The sequence below is a fragment of the Aplidium turbinatum genome, chromosome 15, assembly GCF_918807975.1.
Source record: "Aplidium turbinatum chromosome 15, kaAplTurb1.1, whole genome shotgun sequence".
NCBI classification, from domain to species: Eukaryota; Metazoa; Chordata; class Ascidiacea; order Aplousobranchia; family Polyclinidae; genus Aplidium; species Aplidium turbinatum.
Window position 1 is genome coordinate 10,508,003 of NC_137486.1, and position 15,703 is coordinate 10,523,705.

A 15,703-nucleotide genomic window follows, 5' to 3' on the forward strand; every position below is an offset into this window, starting at 1 on the left:
CACCGGGATGCGAGTGTGGCGCCACAGACCAGACAGTAGATCATGTCGTCCATGACTGCCCAATCCATCAACCACCACATGGAGCGCCTGGACTGAAGGCCCTGGATGACGAGACTGTCGAGTGGCTGATGACATCATGCCCAAACATATAGTCCAGAAGAACAGCTCATACGACGAAGAAGAAGTCACAGAAAACTCAAAACAAAAATTTGTTCGATCTTTCACGACACCAGACGACAAACATTTGCTCAGAGAATTTCCGTAAGGAGGGGTAAATCATGTAAGTTTGGAGAAAAAAACAACTTAAAACTTGTTGGCGCAAGATCTCAAAAAAATTATCACGAAAAATCATTGCAAAGCGTTTCAAAAGCAACTGTCTGCTAAACTTCACCATTAGGTCTACAGTGTTGGAATTTAAATTGAAGACTTTTATGAATTAAAAAGTTGAATTAGTTAAGCAGGCAATTTACATTAAGCTAGTTAACTATTTCTAGGGAAGGTCTCTTTCCTACAATGTCTTCTTTTTAAGCTATTTCCTCACTTCATAAACTTCAGTCATCTTCATCGTTATTCTCAGGCTTGACATTTTTCCATGAAGCCTTCGACTCGAATTGAAGTCGTTGAACCCTTTTGGCTTTGTCCTCAAGGGACCAAAAAACTGAAACTTCGCTATTTTCACCCTTTACTCGGTCTGAATTGAATCAAACAAAAAAAAAAGATTGAATAAGAAAAAAGACGAAACCACGCAAGCTCAACGCTTCTTATTATTCTTGAATTTTCTTAATTGCTATTAAGAAACGCCGCAAAAAGGGCAGTTTGGACCTTTTTGATCCTGATTTAACTCGCATAAGAACTAGCAACTGGATATTTTGAAGATTTCTGATTTCGCATAATTGCATTGGATACAATAGGCCTACCAAGCAGAAATTAGCATGGATGCTCATTTCTTCGTTGATTAGCCTACTTGCCTGCTAAATATAATTTGTGGCTCTTCGCCTTTTGTTTGACCCCTGTTCTTAAAAAAAATGTTTCCAAACATTTTTTTTGTTTGCTGTTGAAAACACTGCATACAATAAAGTTCCACTACATTAGGACTGCGCAATACAAGATTTATACTCAAAAGTGCAACTTTAAAATGCTTAAGAATTGCCTGTTCTTGATCAAAGCTTTGCGATCTACTAGTTCCATGGATCAAATCTTTGGTATGCAACTGCGTAATGTAAACGAACTAGCACCAAAGAAACTTTATGATATTATCCTCAGTGATCGAGCGTGTGCCAGAAGTTGAAAACCACTACAAGTATGCGAAAGTACCAATATTAAGCTTTTAATTAGAAGAGTTGTCTATTCGACAGTAAAGATTTTGACAGTCCTTTAGTCTGACATTAGCAGAGTAGAAACTTTATCTGTCGACCTTTTTTTTAAGTACTTGCCTTTAATAGAATACGCTCAAACTGCGGTGGTCAACTGGTCAATCGTCTTTGTGTGACAGAGTCGTAGGCCTACTGCTTTTTTGTACTTTTAAATTTTTTCGTGTGACTTTACAGCTTCAAAAGAGCATACTACAAAAACCACGTAGAAAAAATTGCTGTAGAAAGGAATGATCGTAGCAAGAGCAGCAGATAGCGTTCTCTGGAGTGGCACGGCAACTGTGTTTCTTCTCAGGAAAGCACGCCTGCCGTTTCGGAACTGGTAACGACACTTTAAACAACATTATGCAGTTGTTGCTGATAGCTTGAAATCATTTGAAAAGCAAAAAAGTGCAGACTACAAAAAAAACAAGTTGCAAAAGTTGAACATCAAAAAGGATAAATTGTACAGAAAAGGTTTCAAGCACAATGCTAGAGTTATTGAGATAACAATTTCTACAAGCTTTATAGAGATTTCAAATTGACAATAAAAAAACAAAAACAAAAAACTAAGCAACTTTTGTTCCAAACATGTGCTTATGATGATGATGATGAGTAGTTTGCCGTTTGGTGGTGTCCTCACGGCTGTCAGACGAAGATTCACGACTTTTTCTCGATTTTTTATCGCCATCGTCCGAGCACAAGTTAAAGAGCCCGTTCGTTTCTTCAGGTAAATCGTTCAATACTGGTGCAGACATAAGACTTGAATAGGGAGATGGAGTTACAAACCGGCTGCTTTTTCTCCCGTTACCGGTTGGATTTGTCCGTCCGTTTGTGCTTCCGACAGGACTGGTTCCGCCGGTCTCAGGGACAGGGGTGGGGTGATTTTTGGTTTTTCCCGTCTGCACCAACATTCTCAGTCCTTGGCGAACTTGACTTAAACTGCTTCTCCTCCTTTCTCGTTTTTGGGCGGAACTTTGGCGCAAGAGAGCGACTTCGCGGCAGAGTTCGTCAAAGGCGTATCTGACAGCGACTTCGTCTCCACAAGCGGAGCAATCGACGTGGCAAGCTGCGGATAATCGCGACAAAACTAATGCCGCCTTTTCCGGCTTTACCTCTCGGCAATGTTCGAGGTCTGCTTTGTTACCGACGACAACCATACTGAAGGCACGTGACGATCGAACAGAGTCCAGTCGTTTTCTGAATTGTTCAACTCTGTTCACACTGTCGGAGTTTGTGATGTCATAAACAAACATAAATCCTTCTGCCCAACGAATGTGGGAATCGTCCTGAAATAGAGCAATAAAAATTAGCAATTAGGTATTGACATCTTTAAGTAAGTAGTGTTGGTGATTCATACAAACATGGGTGTAGGAGCTGGAACTGCAGGGGACCGACCGCAACTCAAATTTTTCTAATTTGTTGAGGATTAGAGTAGGTTTGATACAAATTCGAGTAAGAAATTCCAAGTTTCTTTACAAACTTTACCAAGGCTGAACTTTCGTTTTGTTACTGATTTAACTGATCAAGACTATGCTCTAGCTAGTGCTGCATAAAGTAGGCTACACAAGAAGATAGCGTATTCAATTTCAAATGTGAATGCTTTAGTTTATAAAATTACAAAAATAGTTTTTTTAACGTTTTGAGAGTTTTGTCAAATTTGTAAAAATTTATTTCTCTATTGTAAAAATTTGATTGCAAAATATTAAGTTTCTATAATTTTTTTTTTAGTTACCAAAATTGTGGCCTTGTAATAACAAAAGTAGTGTACTAAATATGTAGGCGTACAAAGTTTATACATATTAAGCTGCAACTATGCACCTTTTAATTTTTAAGATGTTTGTCATTAATAATTTTGAAACTGGTGAGTTTTCAGAAAAAAATTCAAAAAATTTGGGCACAAAATTTTTCACTTTGGTGTACGTTGTAAACTGTGGCCTAATATAAATAGAAGTACTGCACTGAATATTTGTACAAATGTGGTAAAGTAGTTTACAAATTACATTTTATAACTTACTAGTAGGCTATTAGCAGCAGGAGAAACTTTTGAAGTACTGTATGATTTGTCGCAAAAATTACAATGAAAGATGCTGAAAAAGTGAGGTAAGACTATTCTTACATAAAAAAACAACATAACAAAACACTTTCTCTGTATATTAAAATAACTTCTTTACTTACCATGGTTAGAGAATCAATAATTTCCATGTGAACTTGATTGCCGTCTATGTTTGTTTCGTAAGCATATTTCCAGTCTAAGTAAAAAAGAGACATAACAAATCAAATTTACTGTAGAAATTCTAGGGATCAAAACGGCGAAATTTCTCGCATTAATACAAACAATTAAAATTTGATTTCAAAATGAGCTCGTATTGTGACGAACACGTTTGCTTTGGAAATTTTTTTTTTTTGCTTTGGAAATAAACAAACAAATTACATTTGTCCTACTTGTTCCAATGTTGCTTTTAAGCAAAACTTCACGTAATTCAACTTCTGATGTAAGGTTACACGAAGTTAACCTTTCTTATATAGCCTCCAATTACTCACACGAAAATCTATCATCTGTCACAAATTGATTTCGATGCCACATTCATTTACTGTACATCACGCCAATAAAATTAAGCGATTTATTTTTGGGTTCTGTAGTTTACCTTCACAACAAGTCATTTTGAGTTACATTAATTTGAAGCAAAATGGTGAAAAACAAGTTTAACTTTATGCGATGGAAAGCATTCATTTTTGCAAAATGAGTAGAGCCTAGAACTGTTCTACAAAAAAAAATCTTAAAATTTCGAAAGATTTCGTTTGGAATCAAAACGTTTCGTCTTGTTATCGTTTCGTTTCATTTTGAAGCATTTCCTGAGTGAAGAATTTTGCTTTGTTTCGCTTCTAGTTAAAGCAATTTCGTTATCAATTCCAAACCAAACGCTCACCCACTCTTTTTCATCGCAAAATTTCTTCGCTTGCGCTTCCTTTCAAATTGATCTTATTGTAAAATTTTCGTTTCTCTTAAACCACTTTGGTAAGAATGTAATTTTTGCTTAGTTTTAATTTGAAAGGAAAAAGTGTTTTGGACACCCCCAAACCCCCAATACACGACAAATAACAAGTTTCTTCCTATTATTTAAAGCTTCTTTTTTGTTTCTTCGTATAGCCTACCAAGTAAAAAATACATTAATTTATTGATTTTCCAAATTAAATCTGTTAGGAACAGTAAGACATCAGTTTTACACGTTCCATACACTTTTTAAAGTAAACTATTCACTAGGTACTATTTTAAAAACTAAAAAGTCTTTTTACGCTGATTTTAAGTATGATTACTGCACAATGTAGATACTAACGATTTGTTGATTTGTTTTAGCCTGATGCTGCGAGTTTGCTGTGGTAATAGCGAATTGCACTAGCTTTCGGAACACAGTTCCCTAGTCGTCGTCGTTCGTATGAAGCAGAAAGTTTGTGGTCAGCCGAATGGAAGGACTTGGAGCCAACTTTTCGTCAAGTCATCTAGTGTACGGAGGCCTGTTATTCCATTGGGAGGGGAATAGATGGGACACCCAAAGATGACGTGGTTAGCTGTTTGCTCCGTCGCACCGCACTGACAAGCAGCAGAGTCCCTTATGCCCCAGCGTGTCAAGCAAGCATTGAAGCGGCCAACTCCCGTTCTTATCCCGTTCTTAGTTCCCTAGTCATGTGCTATGATGAAATAGCAGGGATACTGTGAAATAGATAGTTAGTATCTACATTGTGAAGTTAGCAGCGATCATGGTTGCTAAAAGTGAAACTCAATCTATTGCTTAGATATGATATTGACAGAAAGTGTTTGAAGCAAGTATATTAATTTAAGGTGGAATTTCTTGTTTACACCCAGTAGACTAAGCTTAATCTAGGCTAAGGTTATGCCGAAATATGTCTTTGTTCTGATTTTGCAGCTACAAGCAGCTTTTATCAGTGATACATTCACTAGAAAACAAGTCGCACATGATTTTATTAAACTAAAGCTTTACAAACTTCTTCAAAAGGATTAAGTGCTGTCTACGTCATAAATCAGCTTTTGACTCTAAGTATTTTTTTATTAGGTATAACAACTTCGATGACATTTGTAAAAACATTGATCAGACACCAAATGCCACAAATACACTTAAAATGCTGAAATACAACATTTTTGTAAAATCAGAAATATTGCAACAAATAAGTTACGTTTGTGTTTGGCAAATTCAAAATCAATTGATTTGTACGCAGACAACCATGACTTAGTAGACTGAGAAGGGATTTACATTTGACTTCCAACAACTCTTCACAAAACATTACACTGATTTCCAGCCCGTAATTTGATCCTATTAAGCCGCATCAGTCAATGCCATCAGCAAATTGTGAGGTAAACGAGGTGCATTATGTCAAAAGTTCACCGAGTAATTAATTACTTGTTTTCTGAGGACACCAGACAAAGTGAATGATAAATGAGCAAATTAAACTACGACGTATACCCTAACCCTAACGAATTATTATAATAACAAAATCCATTTCACAACATTTGATGGTAGTAGTAGAAATTAATTTGGTAAATTAGCTTGTCAGAAAATTAAAACCTCATTACAAATTTTCAAGACGCTTTAACTAATACGGTGTTTAGTAGGCTACTCATTTATGCCCTTTTCATGGACTTCTTGCAAGTAAAACTTAAAAACCTGTTCAAATAATTGTGGTTTTTAGCTTCATCATTCATAGTATATTATGACCGCAGCAAATGCGTGAAGCGTAGTATGTTACTCGGTGGTGGCAGTAATCTGCATACATTTAATGTTTGTTTTAAGTGTACTAAATTATAGGTTGAGCTTAGAATTTTCAAAATTGGTGCGTTTGCATTTGCTTAATGAGCCTAATGTTTAGGACGGACTGTTCATAGGCTGTTTTTTGTTAAAACGGAAAAACATAAATTCGGTTCATTCAATCATAATTCGTCTCGGAAAAATGTAGAAAATTGATTGCAACTTGGATATCATTTGAAATATTTCCGTAGCACAACACAACGTAGGCCTAATGTGAAGAAACTCACGTTTGCTTGAAATGTCAGCGATTTTTCAGAGTATAAAATTTAGACAAACAATAGTCAACAGCATAATTTTGACGATTATTTTAACATTTGTAAACAATTAAGCAAAAAAGAAAATAAACTAGCTGATTAATATTCAATGTTGGTTTTGCGCAAGTTGTTTAAAAATGCTTTTTTGTGCAAAAATTGTTGCGCTTTGCGCTTGTATTTCATCGGATGATACAAATGAAGAACGCTCATTGCACACTTCCAAGAAAAACCAACGATACGTCTTGTCACTTAGCCTACTTTCATTGAGGATTAGAGGATCTATTTTCTTATTTTTTATTCACTTATTAGTTATTTTCATTCGTTGCTTGGGGTACTAAACGATACTTTTGGACCTTGGTCTGCAATATTTCAGAAACCCAAACAATATTTTAGTGGCTTGGTGTTTGGACGAAAATGCCTATTCTTGTTGTTCCCTTATTATCATAGACACCTAACTTTTTAGAAATAGCCTACCTATCATTTTTTCATCACAAAAGCCTTGTTTTGTCAAAGTGTTCCCAAATTATCGTTTGCTAGCAAGCTTAAATTGTTCTCTCAACGGTTTTGTTGGCACCTGTTCTTTACAAACGAGACAGTCAACAATTGCACCTGAGCAAGGAAATAAGTCCCTTGATCCCTTGTAAATGCTTTTTAATGAGAATTTTCTCAAGAAAATTATCGGAAAGCTACGACCAAGCTAAGTTAATCGCTTTATGAGGCAAAAATCACGTTCACGAAAAGACATATTGGATCGAAGCCAAGCCATTTAAAGTGCCTTGGCAAAATTCTTTTTAAAAAAATTGTAGTTGCAATGCATGAGCAAGTCCAAAGTTAAAAGCATACGTAATGTGTATACACCAAGCCGCCTAAGGCATATAATGCTTTTAATCAGAATATACAGGTGTTTCATGTGGAAGATAAAACACTTTTGCGAATCCTTGAAATGTTCGGCCTACCTAAAACTTGTTAAACGTGTAGTTATTTCTACCAGAAAACAAGGCAACATTGAAACTGCAGCTTCGATTAAACTGCAAATATGCCTGAACTAAACTACTCGACATGAGCAGTGAGCACCATTTTGAACGCAGAAGCTGTCATGCTTTTGAATAAATGCAACTCTGTTTGATGCGTAAAAATGGCGTTGTCATGGGTAGGTGTTGGTAGGTATTTGGTAAAGTTTCGCTTAAATTTTTACAAAGCGTTAAAGCTTTTCTTTGTTTAAACTGTAAAGCTTCCTTGAATTTTGGTTGATATTTGATCATATTTGCAGCAACTGAGCTAGTAAGGATGACAGATCTTTGATGTTCGTCTAACGGTAACCACAGGGCACGGGAGGTAAATATTACTTTCCAATTATTGGGCGTAATCGCCTACAATTTAACTTTTGCAAAAGGGCATGCATGCAGCTCGCTAAGAAAAACCTCCTGAGTAAACAGGACTCACAGTCAGGCCGTGTTTGTATCCACTCAGTAACACCCGTCTTTTCACATCTGCCGACGTTGAATCAATGTAAAAAGGACGGGTTTTGCTACCTGGGTAGTGTCTCGTGTGCTTTAGTTGAAAAAAAATTTGCTAACGTGTTGCTTTGCTTTTGGCTTTGTGATTTCATAAATTATGTTTCGCAGCTATTAAATTTGTGTAACTGCAAAAAAGTTAGTTGACATTTTTTGCTCCGTTAATTTTTATGTAATATTTTTCTTGTAGATTTGCTAATGCATCTGCGTATTTGGTTTCGTGGAAACCTTGGACACGCATTCTCAAAAGAAGGATACGAAAATTCCCATGCAAAAATAAATAAAAAAAACCCATGCAGAAATAGCTTAGGTTGGGTATATTCTGTTTTAATCAACACCATACTTTCGGGCTCGGGGGCACCCAGATACAATCAACATAGTTTTCTGGAAACATCCCTGCCCTTCATCAAATTTGACAGTTGATGTTTCTGTACTCAGCTTTTTACATAAACTTGAAAAAAGATGTTCAAGATACGTATAGGGTTTTCTTGTTTACCATTTCCACAGCTGAAGTTAGAGTGAGTTTGTTTTACTTTTGTCATCTTGTTCTCAACATTATTTTATACGTCTGTCAAAAAAGCACGCTAGCCAGTTTACTAACCGACTTATTCTCGTTGCTTTGGGCAAGATAAAACACAATCGTTTCCATTTTTAAACTTTTTTTTATTATGGACTTGGATTACCCAGGCTCATAACAACATGAAGCGAAGACACAAAGCACTCCACCACTAAACCAGTAACATCCTTCACTTTTATTTGCCCCTGACACGAGAAGCAAGCACCTGCTCAGTGCTCATTGATCTATTTGCCTGTATTTGTCATCTCAATTAATTAAGGTTGATTGATATTGCTGCAACAGATATATTACCTATTGCGCAATTCCCTTCATTCTTTGGTTTGCGAAACCGAGTAGAAAATAAACACTCATCAGAAAACGCCTGTCGCTGTTCTCATTAGTTGGTTGAAATCGCAACCCAATCAATGTTACATTGACAAGCTGATAGTTTTACAAGTGGGATTATCATAACTTTGCAATGGTGAAGTTCACTTACCGCAAGTCGTTTTTTGAAAGATAAATTTTAGTAGAAAAATGTTTTGGTTGAAACAATTTAAAAGTACTGTTGTACCTCTACTTTTTGCAAGCTTTCTGTTTGTCAAGTACAAGTTGTGGATAGCCTATACATAAATCTGCATCAGTGGTAGATGACCAAATTCAACAAATTAGTTTTTTAAAAAATAATAGTTTTCCTACTCACCAAAGTCAGATTGATATTCCCAGATAAACCTTCCAGTCAGATACTTCACGACCAAAGCTGAAAATAAAGAAATCAACGTCAATAAACCGTCAACGACTGGACTATAGTCTACAACAAAAGATCTCAACCGAGAGCAAGTTTGTTCTTTGAGGGGAAATTTCATCTATCAGAGAATTGAACTTAATATAGAAAAAAAATCAGATTACATGACTGCTCATCAAAACATGATCTGAAGCTGATGTAGGTGAATTAATATTTAGACATTCCTCACGGATAGCTTACGCAATAACAGATCTGAGTACCTCTGACCCACAATCTTTCTGTTTTTCTAGTCAAGCTATTTATGAGTAGCCTAGTGCTTAATTGGTGACCAAATTATCATTAATTCTATTCCAATTTAGCCTACTCAGGAAAAATTGAAGCAATTTCATGCATGTCGAAAATTTGAAATATGTCTGACGTCACCATTTGTTATCACGCGTCACCAACATACGTATCACGTACTAATTTTTTTGTGACGTCAAAGTGTAGAACCCGTCAAGGTCAAGTGAACATGAGAAAGTTGAAAGCCCACGCTTTAGCGAATTTGGTTTGGCATAGTCGGATAATAGCCTACGAGACGGAGAAAATACATTATGTCAACAAACTTGTAAGAAACAGCGAGAACTTTGGTGATAGGATAAATTTGCTTAGAACCATCTTACCAACTCAGATATGATCATGTTGCATCGCTTCAGAAGTTGGAAACGTCAATTAAATAGTAAATTTTTCGAGTGGGTTGCTATTTTATCTTTGGCCAACGTTTAACTGTTTTACTCTACGCATTTTTTTGTAAATTTTTTAAAACTAACCCTTGAACTATCACCTACAGTAGAAAAGATATCTTGTTCTCTATCAAATTTGTCGGGCTATGTTTGGACTTGTAAAGTCCACACGCTTCTTTATACGATTTGGCGTTTTTGATTGACACTTATGCGACGAAGTTCCGTGCATAAATTTCAAAACTGACACAGGATTTTCGGAATCGCTTTCATATCCACATACCCAAAAATATAATAACGTCGTGCAACTACTTTATGACATTTTTTGTTGTTTTTGACGTCAAAGAAAAAACATTTTCAAACCAGAACGTGAGATACTTGCATTTAGCAAGCAAAAACCGTTCCTTTTATATCAATTCAACGTCCGCAGACGTTGTAAAAAGATGAATTTTGGTACCATAGTCTTGCGGTCTTCCTCAAGCATCTTCCTACGAGTAATGTTTGTCCAACGACATCTCCAGAATCTATTAACTAATTACAACTGAGCAAGATATATTTATGTTTGGTCATTATTATTGCATGCTATTTACTTTTCAAGAAGTTAAAGGGACGTTGAATTTATATGCAGCTTTGTTTTTACAACGTTTTGTCAACGTGATTAGGCCGAAAATTTACCAAATTAATTTCATTTTTACAACAAACCTTGACCGATGTTATTAACGTACTTTGCTTATACAGCTTTCACGTTTAACTTCAAATTTTAGTTATCAAAAAGAGAAAATAGAACAAAAAAGAAACGTTTTAGTGTGGTTGTGAGTTATTCAGTTTTTGTTTCTGAAAATGCATTCTTCATTACAAGATTTCATTACTGTAAAAAACATTTTTCAAATACAAACACAACATTTCAAAAACATCATGCACTGCACTTTCTAAGCACTTTATCTAATTTTGATTCGAGCTTGGTTTGGACAACTGATTTTCAAGCTACTGTTTACTTTTTCATGTGAGGCAAATGTCAATACGCATGCCTTTGTTTTTTCGGGAGGTTCAAATGAAAAGCATCGTTTTGACGTTGTGACGCAATGATAAATTCTTTCACAGAAATTATGCGCGTTGTTACATCATTGTGAGCAAGACAGACGACAACACCTCAGAGAATGAAAATTTGAAGCCAAGTTTGGGTTGCAACAGTGAGTGAAAATCCTAGTTACAACAACAATGCTATTAAAACGAAGAAAACAATCAAGTAGCCTATTCATCCCTTGGCAAATATGGGCTGTGCCTAAAACCTATCAAGCATAACACAGAGTCACGCTAATAACCAGCAAGGGGCTTGGCAGCGACCGAGAAACACGTTTGCAAACACTTATCTTGAGCCATTACACGTCTTTCTAAAAGCTGATTCCAAGCTTCGTTTACATTACAATGCCCAGGCTATGGAAAACCACAAAAGCATCTATTTTTAACCTCTTGGCAAACTCACTTTTGTCTTTGAATCAGGCAAGAGGCGAAATATTGTATGTATGCTACTTTATTGGATTGTCAACACTAGCAAATGGAAAATTTGGTTAATTTTAAGTGTTCTAATAAGTTAATATAAGTTTTGTAACTTTTGATTAAATTCTAACGGTACTCAACAAATATCTAGAACTGTGCAAGAGCATGAAATTGAACAAGTTGTACAAATCTATCGTTGGTTGCTTGTAAGAAGCATGTGTTTAGAAAACTTGCTTACTTTGTGGATTTCTAGCTTTAGAGTTCACAAACCTTTTAAACTGCTTAAAATCAGTTCTCCAGTTAAGAAGATTGCGATCTTGAATGTTCAAACCATCCCGTTAATTTATCTTTTATTCCAGCGCGATTATAGTGCATTGAATTTTTTGCATTTGATTCCAAAATAATTTTATGCTTAAGGTTAAAACCTGTCATAAACGTTCGCAAACAAGATACAATTTAATAAGTAATACAAACTTATAGGTTTTTAGATATCTTATCTGTTTGGTTTGAAACGCTTAGTCTCCTTTTAAATCAGATCTTTATTCGTCATACCAATTTTCTGTATTCTTGTAATGTTGTATTTTCATCTTTTTAACTTTCATTATAAGTTATACCTAGCAAGTGTCATTTTCCGTGGTTATAGCATGCCTCAGGTGGAGTAACTGTTTGTTACTTGTGTATTAGCGCGTGTGTGTTTCAAGTAAGCCTGTTCTGCGTTTCTCCACATTCTTCAGAGGTGGGCAACCTGCGGCCTGCAAGACAGTTTTATATGACTCGTGCCTAAATTTTTTTTACAATCGGTCATTTTAATACTCAATCACCCAAACGATAAAGCTAACTCCATTAAATATTAGACTGAGTAGTTACTTGCTCACTAAATTTTGTTGTCGGTAGGAGAGATGTGGGACCAGTGGATCATAAGGACAAATGACTTAGAAGCTTTTTTCTCCTTTCCATTTAAAATAGATATTTGAAATTTTGACTGTGGTATTGAGATACAACTCCATCTTTGTCTACGAGTTTTTGAACAAAACAGAAGTTTGTGTAAGATTTGAGACAATAAAACGATTTTTGAGGCAAAAAAGTAAAATTTTCACATCTACTAGAATTTGTATTTTGTACTAGAGCAAAGTGCTTATGGAATGTGGTTTAATAAGAAAAATTGTCATTGCATTTTAGTTAGGTGATGGCAAGTAGCAGACCTGAAAAGCTAGTCCAAGTTTCAACTAAGGCCATGCGAAGTGCAAGTGGCCGCTACGGGGACTAATAGTTCACAACCTGTGTGGACCAGTGGATCAGCTGAAAAAAAAAAAACTTTTTCCACAGGTACCTCGACTCCCTAGTCTGGCCCCCACGAATTAAGCCGGTAGACCACCCTATCGGGTACATCACCGCTCCCCCGCCTTCCCGCCGCCGCGGGGTGTGGCAGCCGGCAGGCCAGTTCTTTAAAGTCTTTGACCTGTCTAATTGGCTATGTTTATTGTGCTCTTCTCGCCCTGTCAATTATTTTGTACTCGTCCTTTGTCGATTCAAATAAAACAGTTTATCACGGTAGACCGTAATGGAACGAAAAGTGAAAATTTGTATAGCCTATATACTAGTTTTGTATCAAAATGTATGAATGTTTGGCCCACAGGTTATGCTGTCGAAACAAAAACGAAATATGCGAAGATCAAAAACGCAAACAGTATAGTCCAACAACGGTGGCTAAATCGTGGCTCTGGAACCGTATGCGACTCTTTTGAATGTCGACAGTTAATATAGGCTACGGTGAATTCCGGTCAATTGCACACTCTGTATGATAACTAAAGCATTACGTAGCCTACTCTGTTAAATGAATATCAGAGAGGTATCTTTGCACTGATGGCTCTCAAATATGTTGCATAGCTTTGTGAACTTGTTGAAAAAAAGCAGGACTTAGAAAAAAGCATTTTCTGCACTCGAAAAGTCATCAATAATTTCTCGATACTCACTTCATCACGAAGCATTTGTAAACTCTGGATATCGAGCCATGCAAGGAAAATACAATATCACAGACTTTTCTCTGAAAGTTCTAGGTTTTCAAAACCGAATCAAAGCTTTTCAAAACAATATAATGTCACAAAAATGCAGCCATTGTTGTCATCTCAGTAAGAAGTGACATAAAGTAAACATCCGAGCACAAAATTAACATGCAACATTTTAGATTGTTAGTATGACGTAGTTGTTTTGGTTTGTTTTGAATCTTTATCCTCTGACAGACAAAGCCTTGATAAGTTGTTCCTGGTAGTTTCTCATACTTGTAGAGGCTTTGAATCTCTGTGTTCAATAGTGGACTAAAAAAAACTTAAATATTGTAAAATTTAACTGAAAACCACTTAACAGAACCGGTTCGCAACTTGCAGTAATAACCTACCGCCAGATTTTAAGCAACTATCAAATCGCTTGGAAATGCACAAGTCGTCTACTCTACGTGACAAATAGTTGCAAGATTTGCAGCTCCTGATTACAAAAACTGTTTGGTTTCAATTATACTGTTCGTGCTTGAAAAACATTGACCCGAATGGTACCTGAATTGACATGAAAAAGTACCCCTGATGGTACTAAATAAAAAGAATTTCATTGATGCATGTCAATGTGCTGAGGGTACTTCAGGCCGTCATAGCAAACAAAGCACATTACGTGTTTTGTGACTTGGTTGTCGTTTATGATACCATCAGCACACCCACAGTCAAGAAGCCACCAGCTCTGCTTTTTACCAGGTAAACCAAAGTGGATAAAACATCTTATAAATAATGCCAAGCAATGTGATGCTAATCCTATCACATGAAGATTAATTCTTCGTCATTCTAGTTGCAAAGGAAAATGTTGTGAAGTAAATACCAGGCAAAAGTTGATGTACCGCACTATCTTCAACACTGCACTTCTTGGGGTAACAGATGTTCGTGGAAACAACCGGTTGTGCACATTTACAGCTAGGCTACTGCAGGTATATCTGCGTGGTTTCATCGTGATTTTGCTAGCTGTGATAAAAAGAAAAGCTAGCATGTTTTTAGTTCAAGTCTAAAACATACGTCTTACAATTGATTAATTTTATTAAAGTAAAAATTGTTTGTAGCCTAAGACCTACCTGATTTTCCAACTCCTTCTTCTCCAATTACCATCAACCTTATGTGATTCTGTGCAGTAGAGCGAAACATATTCAATTCAACAACACCTAGCAATCTTGTGGTGTTCTTCTGGGTGCAACTCTTGATCTCACAATAATACTAGTAGCCTGCAAGTAGGTTATAGTGTTATATGATATAAATATTAAGTTTAGATGTCTAAAAAGAAATAAGCAATTACGCCTACTTGCTTAGTTTGCAAAAGTTGCATTTCTAACCGACTTTTTACTGACAAAACGTGAGTGTTGAACTCATCATCCAATCAACAACTGTGGATCTTTGTCATCTGGTTTCATAAAAGAGCAACAAATCATCTGTATGCTTTAACCTAAATAAAAAGATAGATACAGTGCACCTTAGTAAGCCTGCAAACCAGCTCTCTTCAACCATTATGTTATCACAGACCCCTGATTTACTTTTGTGTTGGTCACGGAACCTCCTAGCCCCCCACTAGCAAAAACTTAAAATTCAATAAACAACTATGTTTCTTTTTCGGCTATTGACTGCACTCAACCTTTTGTTAAACTAACTGGTCTACTTGGAGTGTGAATGCGGCACGGGGATCTAATAGTTCAGAATGACACATTCGTATAGTGAAGCAAGAAATCAATTTCTCTAAAAAACGAAGAGCCCTCGCGGAACACTTTAAACTCACGGAACCCCAATACATGTTTTGCGGAAACCAAGGGTTCCGCGGAGACCAGTCAAAGGGCACTGCTGCAAACTCAAAAATAGTTTTAACGTCTCATCTCGAACGTGATCTCGCCCATAGCAACTTCTGTTTTTACGCAACAAACCCAGGACTCCCTCCACGAAAAAGATGGAAAATAGTTTTGTGAGTGCACAAAAAATGATTCTATAGTTTCGGTGAACCGAATGTGAAACTTAATATATGAGCACTATTTGGCCTACGCTAATAGTAACTAGCGAAATGGCTTCAGTTGTTCAAATATGATGGCGATTTGAGACTATTAGCCTACTTTTTCGATCGCATATCAAGAACAAACACAAGATCAGCAATTATTATAAGGCATTAATAAATATTGATTGACTTCACAATACTCTTTGTACCAGTTAAGTCAAACACAAATTTGACAGGCCAT

At 36.2% G+C, this 15,703-nt stretch overlaps 1 protein-coding gene across 1 annotated transcript; it reads right to left on the bottom strand.

The window, feature by feature from the left end:
• Positions 1–1,393: 1,393 nt before the first annotated feature.
• Positions 1,394–14,876, bottom strand: LOC145784624 (ras-related and estrogen-regulated growth inhibitor-like). Its single transcript, XM_082596489.1, has 4 exons — positions 14,564–14,876; positions 9,197–9,253; positions 3,528–3,601; positions 1,394–2,638 (listed from the first exon to the last, which is right to left on the bottom strand). Exons 1-4 carry the CDS (start codon positions 14,631–14,633, stop codon positions 1,919–1,921), a joined length of 921 nt encoding a protein of 306 aa, XP_082452615.1. The 5' UTR covers positions 14,634–14,876; the 3' UTR covers positions 1,394–1,918.
• Positions 14,877–15,703: the final 827 nt, after the last annotated feature.

Excerpts from the sequence above, each read along its gene's own strand:
- LOC145784624 (XM_082596489.1), bottom strand. The coding sequence starts at position 14,633 with ATGTTTCGCTCTACTGCACAGAATCACATAAGGTTGATGGTAATTGGA. Across the intron at positions 3,602-9,196 it reads GGAATATCAATCTGACTTTG|ACTGGAAATATGCTTACGAA; the intron begins GTGAGTAGGAAA and ends TTTTTTACTTAG. Across the intron at positions 2,639-3,527 it reads TTATTGATTCTCTAACCATG|GACGATTCCCACATTCGTTG; the intron begins GTAAGTAAAGAA and ends GCTCTATTTCAG.